The sequence below is a fragment of the Amphimedon queenslandica genome, unplaced genomic scaffold, assembly GCF_000090795.2.
Source record: "Amphimedon queenslandica unplaced genomic scaffold, v1.1 AMPQUscaffold_12538, whole genome shotgun sequence".
NCBI classification, from domain to species: Eukaryota; Metazoa; Porifera; class Demospongiae; order Haplosclerida; family Niphatidae; genus Amphimedon; species Amphimedon queenslandica.
This window is the reverse complement of record NW_003547225.1, coordinates 7628-23543: the sequence shown is the minus strand read 5'-3', so window position 1 is coordinate 23543 and position 15916 is coordinate 7628. Positions and strand designations below refer to the sequence as shown.

General features: G+C 34.6%; 4 protein-coding genes and 1 long non-coding RNA gene across 7 annotated transcripts in view; 1 reads left to right on the top strand and 4 right to left on the bottom strand.

Moving 5' to 3' along the window:
• Window positions 1–2661: 2661 nt before the first annotated feature.
• LOC109587540 (uncharacterized) lies at window positions 2662–5814 on the top strand. Of its 2 annotated transcripts, XR_002187666.1 has the most exons (5): window positions 2662–2763; window positions 3073–3141; window positions 3251–3362; window positions 3498–3597; window positions 4221–5814. It is a non-coding gene; the product is annotated as an uncharacterized LOC109587540 (long non-coding RNA). The 2 variants fall into 2 exon arrangements; XR_002187665.1 differs by lacking the exon at window positions 4221–5814 and having other exon boundaries at window positions 3498–4024.
• Window positions 4499–6644, bottom strand: LOC109587539 (uncharacterized). Its single transcript, XM_020003777.1, has 2 exons — window positions 5988–6644; window positions 4499–5793 (listed from the first exon to the last, which is right to left on the bottom strand). Exons 1-2 carry the CDS (start codon window positions 6417–6419, stop codon window positions 4633–4635), a joined length of 1593 nt encoding a protein of 530 aa, XP_019859336.1. The 5' UTR covers window positions 6420–6644; the 3' UTR covers window positions 4499–4632.
• Window positions 6645–6902: 258 nt separating this feature from the next.
• LOC109587538 (uncharacterized) lies at window positions 6903–11322 on the bottom strand. 2 transcript variants are annotated; one of them, XM_020003776.1, is made up of 7 exons: window positions 10857–11322; window positions 9161–10543; window positions 8540–9118; window positions 8212–8375; window positions 7688–7861; window positions 7270–7417; window positions 6903–6955 (listed from the first exon to the last, which is right to left on the bottom strand). In XM_020003776.1, exons 1-2 carry the CDS (start codon window positions 11283–11285, stop codon window positions 9380–9382), a joined length of 1593 nt encoding a protein of 530 aa, XP_019859335.1. In that variant the 5' UTR covers window positions 11286–11322; the 3' UTR covers window positions 6903–6955; window positions 7270–7417; window positions 7688–7861; window positions 8212–8375; window positions 8540–9118; window positions 9161–9379. The 2 variants fall into 2 exon arrangements, with proteins under 2 accessions (XP_019859335.1, XP_019859334.1); XM_020003775.1 differs by having other exon boundaries at window positions 8540–10543.
• On the bottom strand, window positions 7250–9173 carry LOC100640893 (kelch domain-containing protein 4-like). Its single transcript, XM_020003773.1, has 4 exons — window positions 8833–9173; window positions 8540–8778; window positions 8212–8375; window positions 7250–7417 (listed from the first exon to the last, which is right to left on the bottom strand). Exons 1-4 carry the CDS (start codon window positions 9171–9173, stop codon window positions 7250–7252), a joined length of 912 nt encoding a protein of 303 aa, XP_019859332.1.
• Window positions 11323–11433: 111 nt separating the features above from the next.
• LOC100640767 (hyaluronan mediated motility receptor-like) overlaps window positions 11434–15916 on the bottom strand; it is a 10613-nt gene continuing 6130 nt past the window's right edge. The window contains exons 14-25 of the mRNA XM_003390401.2: window positions 15488–15655; window positions 14998–15132; window positions 14705–14800; window positions 13456–13494; window positions 13135–13200; window positions 12976–13032; window positions 12893–12931; window positions 12720–12770; window positions 12603–12672; window positions 12190–12258; window positions 11984–12091; window positions 11434–11691 (exon numbers count right to left, since the gene is read on the bottom strand). Coding sequence (XP_003390449.1) covers window positions 11572–11691; window positions 11984–12091; window positions 12190–12258; window positions 12603–12672; window positions 12720–12770; window positions 12893–12931; window positions 12976–13032; window positions 13135–13200; window positions 13456–13494; window positions 14705–14800; window positions 14998–15132; window positions 15488–15655 — 1018 coding nt within the window. The 3' untranslated portion in view covers window positions 11434–11571. The remainder of the gene's footprint in view (window positions 11692–11983; window positions 12092–12189; window positions 12259–12602; window positions 12673–12719; window positions 12771–12892; window positions 12932–12975; window positions 13033–13134; window positions 13201–13455; window positions 13495–14704; window positions 14801–14997; window positions 15133–15487; window positions 15656–15916) is intronic.

Below are 15916 nucleotides of genomic sequence, written 5' to 3'. Positions count from 1 at the left end.
AGAGTCTTATAATCAACACTAGAGCTAGGAAAAGTTTGTTCCTATCAGCCTACCGCTTCATTTATCTTTTCCGCAGGAGCAAAAGCTAACAAAGTTGTTGAACTTAGGTCGGCACTCGCACAACTCTCTCATTGTGAAAGGAATCATAGCAAAAAACGAATGAAGCAATAGAACAAAACTTTATCTTTTATTATAATGTAAGAAATTGCTCCAATCATCTTCGTTTTCAAGATATGAGAGCCCAAACATTCATACCTTGTGGCGAGGCTCTCTTCTCCAGAAGTAGCGGCCAGAGTCTTTAAACATCAGGGACTCAATAGACGTTTGTATGCAACAAATAGAGCCTAACAATTGTATGCTAAACTGTTTAAAAGTCGAGAAAAACTAAAGCTTTCTTGACCACTTAGCCCACTTTACTCCATCACTGTGTATGCGGGTGAAGCATGGCTTGATTGAGCCACACCTTCATTGCAGCCACACCTTTACATTGCTGCAGCATGCAGCAGTCAGCAAGCATGCTGAAGCTTCTTCTCTATCTAAAAAATACAAAACATTCTCTGTCTCAAAACATTCACTAAGTTTTAATAAATCTATTACATGCTGAAGCTTCTTCTCAGTCTCAAAACTTTCACTAATTATTTTCTCTTAATTTATTAAAATTGTTACAGATGTGGCGAGGGTATGCACTTTAGTGCCCTTGTTCTGTCATTCTGTCCACACAGTTTAATTGATTTGTAAAAAAATTATCTTTTTGTTTGAGCAGTCTAGAGCTATATTTCTTCTTCTAGCAACAGATAAAGTTGCTTTCTTTCATCTAATTATGCTCTTGTAGCATCCCGTGGCACCAAAAGCCGTGAACTGCTAAACCAGGGGACCTCTCTCCAGGTGTCAGGCAGGTAGGTGAGAGCTCGTGTTTCACTCTACAGGGCCGAGATTTGCTTCAGAGGTAGAAAATCCCATCTAACGAAAAACAAAAGAACGATTTTGTCCTAACTTCGTTGTTTGTGAGTTACAGTTGCTCAAACTTTGTGATTTAGCCTCTTTGAGAATTTTTCAGGCGGCACTGGGGAAAGCAGGAGCAACCAAACTCTCTCAGTCTCTTTTAAATATCTAGAAAAATTTTCTGTGCCAACTCTTTCTTGGAATAGAGCTTCAGATGCTAAAATAAATTTCAGCTTTTCTTCTTTCTCCTACCCATGTGCCATGATCATAGATATTAGAGTAAATGAAAGGGATAGGAAACTCCCATTCCCGGGAAATCAAGCTATTTACCCTAGAAAGCGGAGGAATCCGGATACTACTAGTATACTCTAGCTGTTATTTTCCATCGCCACAATGGGCGACTAGCCTGACTAGGCCTTAATTCGTCCCTTGTGATAGCAAAAGTATGCTTCGCAAAGACAAGATAATGGGCGGAAGACCCAGAATAACTCATCTAGATTCTGTATCTGAAGTCTCTTTAGTCATTACTCGTTCAAGCAGTGAGATAATGGTACCCAACTAAATACGGAAAGTTTACTTGTTTTTGAGCATAAAATATCGAGAAAACAAGCTTTTGGAATTATTAAAGTTGGAAGACCTAAAGAAAACAATTCTTTAATAGGGGCTTGCTTTAAATCTTTCATTTATAATATTGCTTTTGAGATAATGGGACCAAAGAACAAACTAGTACTTTTTTAACTTTTAATCGCTAATAAATGCAATAGAAGAGCGTAAATCTTGCTATTTTTGGCTACAGCATGATAGTGGTATAACAGCTGATTTCTTTGAAGTATCATATGGTACTGCAATCACTACTATGCAAGTGCTATAGGTGAGAATCAGTGCTGCAGAGATGAAGAGAGCAAGTCTGGCCAGGGGTAACTAGCTTAAGTTGCTAGGCAACCTAATAATCTCAATGGATTAATCCGCCCACGCAACGAAAGTTTCCTATCCCTTTCATTTACTCTAATATCTATGGACATGATTTAGTTAGTTGTTGACCACACCCATAGCTTATTTTAATTATCATTATGTCAGATGTCTATTGATATCATTGAACTAAGGAGAAAGCTCTTAAACTACTATAGCAATTTGAGTGTGGGATGCTATGAGTGCTGGCTAGTGACAGGCAAGGCTGGTTGTTGCGGCCAGATAGAGAAATCGCTTTACCTCGTGTTGACACCCAAACACTGATCTTTAATAACACAGCATGCAATATATATACAAAATAAGATCATGAATATTTATGAGTTCTGTGATGTCACTACACTACCTCATTCTGATTATTCAGTCCAGAATACTCAGACACTGCCTTTATTATTATTGGCACACAATCCTTCATTCAATAAGATCAATCATGAATCACTTCTAACATTCACAGGGTCAGTTATACATTACATGTACATGTTAGTGTGGTCATGACAACAGATTACAAGCACTCAGATATGCTGATGCGTCAGAATCAATGAAGATTCAAAGGATGCGTGTTTCAGAAAGAAAATAGAGAAATAAAAAAAGATGCTAGCAGAGAAAGATAGAGAGAAAGAGGAAGACAAGATAAATCAAGAGAAAAGGAGGCACAAGGAATGAGGAATTTGTAGGCCTCTTGTTTTTCTACTTTTATAGAGTTATCGGCAACTTCAGTGTCTCCAAGAGAAATGGCTGAACTAAAAGGCAAATTGAGGATGAAAGAAAGAAACTGCTCACTGGGAAAGACGGAAGATATAAGGAAAAAATGCAACAAGAACTAGAGAAGAAAGAAGACAAACAGGCCAAAGCGCAGTAAGCACAAATATATTTACATAAAAGAATACATGTAGATGTACATTTACACATATACATATACATGTACATGTAAACAGACACACATGTACATTGTGTATACATGTAACTCTGAATACTCTGCATTTTCTAATTTTAATTGCATATACATTTGCATGTATCATACATGTATATGATAATCCTAATTTGTTTGTTAGCGACTTAGCATTTTAATGATTCCTCACTAAAAATAATAATGCATATGCACATATATGACATGTAGTGTTGATTTTGATACGTTTTCTTTTCTCTCTTTCACTTTATAAAAAGGAACAGGCTGAGCTCCAAAAGAGATTGTCTTATTTGGAATCAAAGTTTATAGTTGGAGGTGTCAATTTGGTACGTATACACATGTGTGCAGTGTTCATGTACATGTACATCTTGTGCATGTACTGATATCTAACTTGTTTATTTCTTTGTGTATGTACATGTACCTGTATGTGTGCAGCTTGAGTAGATTGAGAAACAATTAGAAAGTCAAGTTAGAAAAGTCAAGAAAAGATTTAGAAAAGAGGAAGAAGGAAGAGTCCATACTAAAAGAACAACTTAAGCAGAAAGAGGTCAGTACTGTAATTCTCTACTATAGCATTGCCTTAATGTAAAAATAATGATAGCATCCATACTGTAGCATCAAATTTGATGTATTTTACAAAAGATAGCACAATAGCAGGATATAATCTCGTTGCCTTTATTAGGTTGAAAGACAGGATTATTTGGTCAATAGAGGTGACAAGGGACATCATTACACATGAATTGAAGGATACTTGGAAACAACTGCAATCAATGAAAGATGTAGTGAGTCATTTACTAAACATGCATAGGCATGCAGGGATTGTAGTAAAGGAGTATGACAAAATTTATATCATCAAAGAGAATTTTGGCACATCACCAGATACACACAGGTTTACACTATGATTCAATTGCTCTTATAGTAAACATACAATATACATGTACTGCATAATGCAATATACTGTTGTTGTTTTGAATAACAAGATGTACAGTGTTATGTCTTGAGAATTTGGTGGGTTAAATTGGGATTTCATAGTGGCAGCTAATAGTGGCAAAAATGCTTTGATGAAATTTGACAGCTTACTAAGAATGCTTAATTTAATCCCATGCCAATAAATCCTAAACATATCACAGTCAATGTTTCATTTTTCTACTATTTCATCTGATCATGCATGTACAGTACATCAAGCCTAGAAATACATGTACCATCATAGCCGGCAATTTTGAGGTAAAATTTTAGCAAATTTGGCTTTTTAATAGCCATTGATTGTGAAACATTTATGTGCATGTTCAATGGCACATGGTCACATGTTTGTCAACTTGAAACCCACCAATCACCAAGAATTTAGCAATTCGCCAAAATTTGCCCTCCAATTGCCAGCTATTGCTTTGATAACATGTTTTCACAGTCATAGGAAAACACAAAATGCTCCTCCCTCTCTTGCCCTCCTAACTTCTCCCACTTCTAAATTCTAGTTCAATAAACTCTCAGTTTTCTATTCTCCCTTTTTTCTTTTTATTTATTTTTTGGCTCTATGACTGTTCATCATTGAGACCCCAAGGTCACTATTTTCACTTATATATTCATTTTGTCCTGTTTCTTCTTATTCTGTCTTTCCCTTTTAAAGTTATGATTATTATTATTATTATTATTACAAGTGTTGTATCAAGTGACAGTCAGTATCCACATCAAGAAGACTTATACGGACAAAAACACTTTGCATGACAAGAATAAAAATAATGAACTAATATAGTATGCCATGTACACTTGACAAAAATAATTAAAATGTACATAAAAAGATTTCTTTGACCATCCATTGATTACTTGTGCTCAGTATGAGTGGAGGACATGTCTTCATTCTCATCATCTTCATTGTGGAGTCTAGATCTATTGTCTTCCACACCTGATGATTGGTTAGCAACTTCTTCCAATTCTATTGGATGGTCATTATCTGGTTGATCCAGTTGAGTGCTAAGCACCTCTTTTTTCACTGTTTTACTTCTTTGATCAACTTCAATTAGAATTATTGCTAGTCGATACGTAATGATACTGACAACTGCAACAATGATCATAAGCTCTATCGGATCATTGCCAAACATTGTAATGATGTTCAGTTGGTATGAAACATAATCAATAAGGGCCAATATTGGTAGCCATGTCACCACATAAATGAATATTGTGTAGAACATTGCTGCAATCATGACCCAGGCATCACGTTTTCTCTGTCCCCTGTTCTCATATCTACAAACTAATTTACTGCATCTTCTGATGAAATATGGTACTCTCCTATATATTATCATTGCTGGTAGATACATAGGGATGAGAGGGAGGATTTTAGACAGTACTAGGCCAGGATACACTGCAAATATGATGGCAATCCAGAATCCATGAAATACAGCAAATGCACTTAAAACTGTCAGAAGTGATACTGTTACTATTTGGCTAATGATGTGTTGCTGCCCATCATTCTTTACTGCTGCACAAGTCATGCATTTGATGACTGTAGGGATAAAAAAGCTGACAATAAAACATGAGGAAACTATGATTGGTACTGGTAGAAAAACAAGCCAGTTTTCAGTGTTATACTTTACTCTGGAAACAAAGTATCCATTATAACTATCATAAAAGCTCCAAAGTATAATAGCAAATACATAAAAAACATTATGAGCTGGCGAAGAAATCGACTCTAAGAAAGGAGTTTGATTCATGTCACTGCCCTCACCAGAGATTCCAGAAGTAGCTGTACTGACTGCAATCTTGATTGCTTTATCAATACGTTTTCTAATGCTCCCCGAGCATACTCGAAAACTGAGAACCAAAAATACATTAATGACGACAGTCAATAGACAATATGTTATAAGGATGTTAACCCGAACATTAATCAGTTCATAGTATTGCGTTGGAAATTCATTGCCTGATTCATAGTACCTCACATAGCCTTTCAATTGCTCGTCATTACCACCTATTGCATAGCCCTTTAACTAAAATAAAGAATAGTACTATAGTTTAGGTGTTAATTGGCACTTGGCTGCTTATAGATCTACAAATTATCACTACTCTTAACTAGATTAGATCTAATAATTCTGTCATGGATGACATCATAAATTTATTACACCCCAATATTAAAAATGCCATAGGTCAATATTTTAGTACTAAATTTAAATGTATGACTTACCCATGCTGTCAGAGTCTTCAGTAACTGTTTATTTTTTGAAATATCATCAGAGCAAAAAGTTGGACTAATGTTAAGTGTCACTTGCCTAATGCCAAACCTGATAATATAAAGTGATAAAATATTTAGTAGCTGAGGCTCAACCACCAACAAGAGACTACTGTCTGCCCAGTAGTAGGTGTAATTCACAGTGCATTCATTGCTGGAATTGCTAATGCAATAGGCAACATCCAGAAAATTGACATTTGCTCCACCATCCGGTGGATAAAAAGCGTCCAGTAGTTTCCTAACGTTGTCCGCTTCTCTGTCTCGAAGTGCGTCTAACAGGTCTGAATAGTTATTAATGCAAGTACCATCACCAGCCCCTTCATCAGCTAGAGACTCAGGTAAAAGGAAGAAGAACAGTGTTGACAACAACAGGAATCTTACCTGCATGTTCTATGGGGCGAACATGAAATCAATAAAATTAATGAGCCACACCTCTTCCTTCCAAGCCTTATGATAACAGTTAAAACCACAAGAATTTTATTTTAGAGAGATGCAATTGAGATGATATGTGTACTGTGGGTATCTAAGCATTACAAAATACAATGTCAATTGACGATGGTGCTGCAATCATTATTATTGTTTCAATTGGCATTGGTACAATTTTTTGGAAATATTTTCTGTAACTTTAGATTTTATTTTTCTAACAATATTGATGTATTTTTTTGCGGCAATTCGTCATTTGACAGCTCATATTGGAAAAAAATCACCCTCACATTGCTCAAAATTTATAAGAACATCACTAAATTGAACATCACTGAATTAAAAGTATTGTGTTCACATACATGAGTATGATGAGTCTTCCAAACAAGGCAATTTGGGTCATGTGCATGTGCGTGTGTGTTTCAATGTCTCTTGTATTCTTCTCTTTTGATATTCATTAATGCCCAGCACTGATTGTATTATCAATTCACCATTACTTGATGCTAAAATATTATTATTATAATAAGAAGAAGAAGAATAAGAATAAGAATACCGTATAACTGGAAATATTTGCTGGAATTTAATTTTGCTGTTTGCTGTTCATCATAAAAACGCACAATTTAATTCCACAAAGCATTATAAGTAATGGGTGTATCAACAGTACACGCCTACACCAGCAAAATTAAATTCCACAAACATTAAAAATAGCTATATGGGTCCAAAATCACAAAATATAATTCCCGCAAACTTTTCCAGCTATACGGTAGGTACATGTACGTATTCAATGCACACTGTATCTAAAAATGTACTAACTCACTGATTTCAATAAATACTGTATCATTGATTGCTGAATGACCAGCATTGCTAAATCCTCCCAACGCAATTATCCAGTGAGTAGATGATGTTTCACTCCACACTAAGAGAGAATGATGCCACCTATTAGCAACACTTTCTGGTATATTAAACTATGTAGAAAAATATAAAAAACATTTAAATGTCATGTTGATAAAAATGATTCTTTCTCCTCTTTTCTTCTCAATTGCCAATCACTCTCACAAAAATTTACAACAAACAACAGTTTAAAAACTACTCATAATTTTTCATTTTTTTATTTTATGCAAATTGATTAGTATCATTCAAGAGTAATGTACGTGCATGTACAGGCACAAAAATATGTAGTAGGCCTCACTCACGCTCACCACAATACAATTACGTTATAAATTCATAATACTCACTAGTTCTTCCCATTTCATTTTATCTATATTCAGTATCCAACAGTCACTGGTACCCAATCCACCAACCACTAACAGGTGCAGTCCTGAGCTACAGTTTATCAATACACTTGAATGAGCATATCTCCTCTTGGGCCATTGTACTGATCCTCCAGGATATGAAAACTTTGTACATTTCTAAAATAATGAAACTATTTAATTGCCGAAAAACCTCACCCACATATGATGCACTGGTTTCTCAAAGTATTTATTATTTAAGCCATAAAAAGGAATAATTACAGTATAGCTAGAAATTTTTGTAGCCCAAAATTTCTGCAAATAGCAGCAAAATTTCATTTGTGGATTTTGTGCACTTTGGTCTTAACAGAAGAGTAGTTTTTATGAATTATTTTTTTTGCATTTTGACAAAATTCACACTGAAATTAGCAGAAATTTTGGGCCGGCTACAAAAATTTCTAGCTACACAGTAGGAGAATGCATTAATTGTTGCAAATACATGCATGGTAATGTAATAATAATACTCTCACCACTAGAGCCTCAGTAAATTCAATTATATACACATCATTGCTGTATTTAAAATTGCCAATATCACCGCCAAATAATAAACTGGTGTTATGACTCATTGACAACAGGGTGAAGGAATGAATAGGAGGTGGTCTAGCTCCAGTGACAGTTGGTGAGGTCCATTCACCTAAAAATAATAATAAATACTAACAAGGGACAATAAGGAGCAAACTATGGCTTAACCCAGTTCAAAATGTATACACTGTGGAATAATGATGGCATGCATAATCATAGTGATACGTCTATTTATTTAATTACTTCTTATAAACTATAATATTATATACCACTAACCTGTTTTTAATTTGTACAAATGTACTTCATTACAAGATTGATAACCATAAGATTCGCAGTACTGGGCACCAGCTTGAGTTGGGGTATTATTAAAAGAAGGTCCACGCCCTCCAATTACTACAAGATAGTCCTCGCCATCAAGATTTAGAGTTGCCATACCACTGGAATGCTTCATCATGGGACCATGACAAGACGTAGTAGGAGAGAGTTCCTTCCAAATGAAGGCATCAACATTAAAACTATAGCATATTTACATGATATTTACAACAACTATTAAACTATGATAATTATACCTGTATAAACTATTATGATGACAATCATCGTGATTACACATTCCTCCATAAAAGAAAATTTGGTTTCTAATGACAGCGGCAGCATAGCCATAAACGCCAAGTGGAGGGTTACCAGTGGTAGCCTTTTTCTCCCACCTACCAGATGGTATGTGGCATACCTCGACTACAGAACACATTGACTTCTTCTTCTCATTATTGTGTACATTAGGGAGACCAGGCCGGAGCCCACCCCACATGTACAGGTAGTCTCCAACCTGTACAGGAGTAGATTGACCTTCCCTCTTCACTGGTTGATAGACTAAATAGTTAGTACAATTAAACCACTCACTTGTCAAAGACATTTGTCGTTCTGAGCCGGTGTGTCTACTGTATCTACAAAGAGTCCAACTGAGAATTGAGTCAGACAGGAGTGGAAATTGAAGAAAATATTAGGACATCTATTTTGTCTAAATTAAAATTTTACGTGCATCTGCATATCATGATGTGTGTGGGTGGGTACTACAAACTAGACTAAAATAACTGTGAGCATAAAATTACAATAGATCAACTATTTAACTATTGGTACAGTATCATCATCATTCTCTTCAACTGGCATCAACACAATTTCTTTATCAGAGATATTTTCTCTAGCTTTAGAGCTTATTTCTTCTAATGATATTGATGTATTTTTCTGTGGCAATCCATCATTGGACAGCTCAAATTGGATATCCTGTTCTTTATCATTTTTTTGGTCGACTTCAACAAAAACTGCAGCCAGCCGGTATGTGATGAGACTCACTACTGCAACAATCAGAATAAGCTGCAAAGGACTCTCTCCAAGTTCAGCAACAACAATCAATTCATTAGAAACATAATCAATGAGACCAAGTATAGGAACCCATGTCACAGTGCATAGAAATATTGCATAGCAAAGTCCTGCTATCATAATCCAGCCGTCGTGCTTCTTGTTTCCTTGACTGCCTCTATTTTGACAAAATTTATGAATTTTCTTTAAATGGTACGGGATCTTTCTGTATATTATAAGTAGTGGCAAATACATAGGAATCAATGGAAGAGCCTTTGAGAGAACGAGAGTGGGATATACTGTAAAGACAACGGCAATCCAAAACCCATGGAAAATGACAAAAACGCTTAGCACAGTAAGTAGCGATACAGTTGCTATTTGATTGACAAGATGATGACGATTGTCAGTATTCATAGCTGCACAGGTCATGCATTTTATAACTGAAGGGATGAGAACACTGATAAATAGACACAGTGTAGCAGTAATGGGTACCGGTAGAAAAGCAAGCCAGTTCATTATGTTGTATTTCGTTGATGTCAGGAACATGCTCATATCCAATATTGTCAGGACTGCAATGGCTAGGATGTAGAATATGCTGTTAGATGGTGAACCAATAGTTTCTAAACAAGGAGTCTGTTCAGTTTCATTTTTTTCTTTTTCCGCAGTGATCCCAGATGCAACTGTATTAGCTGCTATCTTTAATGCTTTATCAATGCGTTTTGCCATTTTCTTTGAGCAGACTCTAAAACTTAAAACCAGAAACACATTAATCACTATTGTCAGTAAAGCAGATGGTATAAGGACACCAATGGGGAAATCAATCTTGGTATAATAGCTGGTTGAAAATTCAGAGCCTGGTTCATAGTGTTTTACATAACCTCTTATAGCTTCTGGATTGTACCTGTCTCCAGTTGCATATTCCTTTAACTATTAAAATGAAAGTGAAAGTAACAATAAGTTAATTTACTCAGCACTAGACTAGTAATCATAAAAGGTATCTAGCTAACTTTATATAGCTGCCATAATGTCATATTAATTCGTTCTATTTAGTCTGTATTTTGGGTTCAAAGTCTAGTTTCCCCCCAAAACTAATTAGTAAGATGTAAACAGCGGGTTGTAGATGCAATCATGATGTAATACAGTTAATTTTATTAGGGACAAGCCAGGATATTCACACATTCTGATCATGGCATAGTACAATTAATTAAATTTTTGATGATTACAATAATATTATGCTTACCCATGTTGTCAATGTCTTCAATAGTTGACGATTGTTTAAAGTAACATTGGAGCAAAAAGGTGGACTAATGATCAGTAAAACCTCATCAATATGAAACGTAACTGAAGTCAGAGTTAGAGCACGAACCAGGTTTGGTTCAATTACCAGAAGTAGGCGACTGTCTGACCAATGGTAGGTGTAATTAATAGATGAGTCAGTACATTCTGTTTTAGACTCACTAACACAATAGACAACATTGAGAAAGTGAACCAATGACTCACCACCAGGAGGATAAAATGCATCTCTTAGGAGTCTATTGTTGTCTGTTTCTCTGTCCAATAGAGCTTCCTCGAGGTCTGCATAAGTTTTAGTGCAAACTGTAGCATCATCTGCTCGAATGACTGAGAAAAACAGAGAGAAAAGCAATGCTGTCTTCAATGCCGAATGCATTTCTCCAACTTAGACAGATCATCTAATAACTTCCGGTTTTACAGGAAGTAAAAGAATGAAAATGTAAACCACAAAAATTTGTATTATAGCCATAGATATTGATATACAGCATGATGGAGATTTCTGCATGTGGGTGTTTGATCAGGTATTATTTTAGTATCTACAATATATTCTAATACAAAAATCAACACAAAATCAGTCTACAGTGAGGAATGTTGTGGATTGGATCATTATATCTAAAAACCAGTGTAAAAGTATAAGTAAGCATAATCTATGCACATTGTAATCAGTTCTTAGTTGAGAGTGGGGTCATTGGAGTTCTCTTAGTATGGTGTCCCTTCTCGTCTTCTAGCCTTTTCATTTGTCTTGTTAGCTTGTTAACTGTTGTATTCAACTGTGCTATTTCCTATAGTAATACAAGAGATGAACCAAAATGAACTTAACTGTATAGCGGGAAATTTTGGAGGGGATTAAATTTGATGTTTTGATAGCCATTCGCCAAAATAAAAATCCACCATTTTGAGCCATTATACGTATGCTCAATGGCATGTTGCTACAAATTCGCTAAATTAAAATTCTCCAATCACCAAAATTTAGCAGTTTGCCAAATTCTAGTCCCTCCAAAATTTCCTGCTATTGACATTATTTTCTCTTTTCTCTCTGACATGCAGGCATCATGTTCCACTTTATAATTTTACTTGTTTAAGGCTCATATTTTCTTCCTTCAGTTTCTTCACGTGCTGTATCTTTTGTCTTTGATTCTGGTGACCCAATAGCTTAGCATACATAGCACTGATCTTCTCGATCTACAAGGAATGAATGGTACATAAATCCAATTGTTAGTCATACAATAAAATAAAGATTTATTTCATGTTCATTTTTGTGATATAATGCATGAGCTAACCTCTGATTGAGCTAGTGTTGATTGTGACTGCAGCAAATGGTTAATGTCTTCAAGACCATCCAACTGATCCTAATGTATTAATAATAGTCCACACATAATAAAACAAGATTATCAATGAATAATAGCCTTGTAAAAATCCAATGCTTACAACCATCAGTAATGTATATAGCAAGAAAAAATTGGTGAATTTTAAAGATTGATGGCTATTCATCACTTGGTCAAACAAACCCACCATTAGTGCTCAATGCTTGACTAATCAAATACATGTACATGTAAATTGGCAATTTGCCAATGCTTCTTCCTTCTGTAGCATGAGGTGCAAAGTCAGCAAATTGTGCCTAACTATCCACACTATTGTTTACAGTGTTTGGAGAGCTCTCCACTCACTAAGGCATTGATTACTCTAACTGTACCTGAAATGGTTGCCATTTTTGTTGCAGTGTCATGTATTTGTCTTGAAGGGAGTCTCTATCACTTTTTAATCTATTATATTATAATACATTTATAACAGACAAAAGATGTCTTGTTACCTTGCAATTTCCCTTTCTAATTTTTTGATAGTTTTAGACTCTTGATTCAGACTATGAGTATAAAAAACAAACACATAATATGATCGGTATGACATTCATTTATTTTATAATAGGAACTTTTCCTTTCTACCATCTCTCTTTCTCCCTCTCCCTCTACTTCTTCATATCATTACCCAGTATCATCGCTTGTATCATCACCATCTTCAATATATCTGCTCAAAAAATAAAATTAAGTAAAAAATGAATCATCTCAAACCTCTCACTGATCCTCTGTGCTGTCTTCTCATCATCAGTCAATAGATCAACTCCAGCCCTATTATAAAAATCATGTTACTATTAATAGATATTACAATGTTACTATTAATAGACACAAGCTATTACAATGGTGCTATTAATAAATACATGTACTTGTTACCTAGCAATGAGTTCTGCTTCTAGTTTTGCCACCTTAGCTTCTAAGTCCAGGATTTTCTTCTCTGCTCTACAAAAATTTGAAAAAAAGGTAAATATGCTTCACATAGACTGACATAAAAATTGGCCCATAGCATAACTAAGGCATGTATTTATTTTATACACTGCATGGCTGGCTGCCAGGAAGTTGGTTAGATAAATTTTAAAAATTATCTTTAATAAAAAAACAATAAAAATGTGGAATAAAAATGATTGTTCATTAATACTGTAACCATATTGACAATATCACCATAATACAATGTCATTGTTATTATTATTACATTACTTTTGTAATAGCTCACTAGAGTCACCATCAGTCTCATTCCTAAGAAAGAAAAAAGAGAGAGACAGAGAAAAGGGAAGCAGTTAAGTTAATTAATAGAGGATGCTTAAAATGCTTATAACATCATCAATATGTATCAGAAGATGTAATAAAAATTGGGATTTGGGAGTGATTTCGGAGTGACCTTTTGAAAAAAACCATGGGCTATTATATGTAGTACAGGTTTTTCCCATATCTTAAAAATGGGCATCACTCAAAAAATTGAAGTCAGAATCAGCTCAAACTTTCTACATAGCATAAGTACATTAATATGTATTTAAAAACGTAATAAAAATTAGGGGTGATTTCAGAGCCATTTTTTGGAAAAACCATGGGCTATAGTACAGGAAATTATTCAAAATTTGGCCCACATTTAAAATGGCCGTAACTCGAAAAATTGAAGTCAGAATTAGCTTAAACTTTCTACATAGCATAAGTACATTAATATGTATCAGAAAAAGTAATAAAAATTGGGGGTGATTTTGGAGCCATTTTTTTGGAAAAACCATGGGCTATAGTACAGAAAATTATTCAAAATTTGGCCCATTTTTTAAATGGCCATAACTCGAAAAATTGAAGTTGGAATCACCTCAAACTTTCTACATAGCATAAGTTCATGAATATGTACCAGAAAATGTAATAAAATTGAGAGTGATTTCGGAGCCAGTTTTTGAAAAAAATCATGGGCTATAGTACAGGAAATTATTCAAAATTTGGCCCATTTTTTAAATGGCCGTAATTCAAAAAATTGAAGTTGGAATCACCTCAAACTTTCTACATAGCATAAGTTCATGAATATGTACCAGAAAATGTAATAAAATTGAGAGTGATTTCGGAGCCAGTTTTTGAAAAAAATCATGGGCTATTACAACACAGGGATTTTTCAGAATATGAATTTTTTACAATGGTATGTACATGTATAGCTCAAAAAATTGAAGTCAAAATTACATGTACTTGTAGCTCACAACATAACAACAAAAAGTATATTTTAAAATTGGGTATTTGAACGAGATGCTGATTGTCATTTTGTACAGAATCAATATTATTATGTTTCATTTTATCTGTGTTACGTCTTTATTGCTAAAGTTAAAGTTAAAACCACTTTTCAGCAAATGGGCCACAACTGGCAAAAAATTTTCTGATACACAAAATATTCTTCTACTAGATTGTACATGCATGTACATGAAGAGTGTTTCGGGTGATTCTTAATTACTTGGGACTTGATGAAGAAGATTTGATGGAGTCCAATTTTACGTGATATTCCTGGACTTGATCCTTCAACACTTTAATCATCTTCTCTTTATCAGAACTAAGAAAGAAGCAAAAAATAAAATCATTTATTTAAAAATTTTTTAGTAAATATTTATATCATAAAAATTTTTGAATATGGTGCACAAATTAAATGCCTTAATAACAATAATACAAGTACACCCAATCCTTAGTAAATAAGTACATGTACATGTAAAGTATATGTACATGTACATGTATGGTCTCATGAGAGCTTACACTTGTGCCGAGAGCAGTTCTTCAAGTTCTGTGATTCGTTTGATGTGTTCTTCACAATCTTTTTTCATCTGACGCATTTCCTTTGATAGACTGTCCCTCTCATTTGTGACCTTTTTAAGAGATTTATCTTTTTCTCTGAAACAAAAAGGAAATAGTTATAATGCAGCTAGCAATCTTAATATATAACAAAATAAACGTAGGAATTAAAATATAGTGTACCGTATAGCTTGAAATTTTCGTGGAATGTAAATTTCGTGATTTTTGTGGTTATGGGCTGCCCACGAAATTTAAACCCACAAAATCATTGAAGTGCCATCCCCTTACAGGCTATGTAAACTGTCAACCACGAATTGTCCCACTAGGAGCAAACCACGAAAATATCAAGAAAATATCAAGCTATACGGTACTTATATAACACACAGAAACACAGAATATACACAATCTTTTATTCCCTTGATCCTCTCCCTTTATCTTTATCTCTCTTTCTCACTTCATTTGTTTCTGTATCAATTGGAGCTCTTCTTCAAGTGATTTCACTTTCTTTTCCAACTCTTTCTGCTTCTTTTCAAGATCTCTCACTTTGTCATTCTGAGCCGACAGTTCCTTATTCAAACCTTCCTTGTCTTTTGTTAGCTTCTTCACTTTCTTCTGCTCAGCTCTAAAGATTGAAAAAACCATAATTATTACACGTGTGTGTACATGTATTTCTGCAACCATCATTCATCAGTTCATGATTGTAGAATAATGCACAGTATATGTATAAGTACATAGGATTTGTGCAAGTGAGTAAAGTGAGTGATGCTGCTATGTCCAACCAATAGTACATTAATCATGATGCCATTGGGAATAGATTATACTACATATACATGTACAATACTACACATACAGTATATGTCTTTAATTGCCACTAATCTTAGCC

What these genes read in the sequence shown, in the direction of transcription:
- LOC109587539 (XM_020003777.1), bottom strand. Translation starts at nt 6,419, where the DNA reads ATGCAGGTAAGATTCCTGTTGTTGTCAACACTGTTCTTCTTCCTTTTA. An exon ending in TGAAGACTCTGACAGCATGG is followed by an intron (nt 5,794 to 5,987) that starts GTAAGTCATACA and finishes TCTTTATTTTAG; the next exon opens with TTAAAGGGCTATGCAATAGG.
- LOC100640893 (XM_020003773.1), bottom strand. Translation starts at nt 9,173, where the DNA reads ATGTCTTTGACAAGTGAGTGGTTTAATTGTACTAACTATTTAGTCTAT. An exon ending in CATCATAATAGTTTATACAG is followed by an intron (nt 8,779 to 8,832) that starts GTATAATTATCA and finishes AATATGCTATAG; the next exon opens with TTTTAATGTTGATGCCTTCA. An exon ending in TTTGTACAAATTAAAAACAG is followed by an intron (nt 8,376 to 8,539) that starts GTTAGTGGTATA and finishes TATTATTTTTAG; the next exon opens with GTGAATGGACCTCACCAACT.
- LOC109587538 (XM_020003775.1), bottom strand. Translation starts at nt 11,285, where the DNA reads ATGCATTCGGCATTGAAGACAGCATTGCTTTTCTCTCTGTTTTTCTCA. An exon ending in TGAAGACATTGACAACATGG is followed by an intron (nt 10,544 to 10,856) that starts GTAAGCATAATA and finishes TCATTTTAATAG; the next exon opens with TTAAAGGAATATGCAACTGG.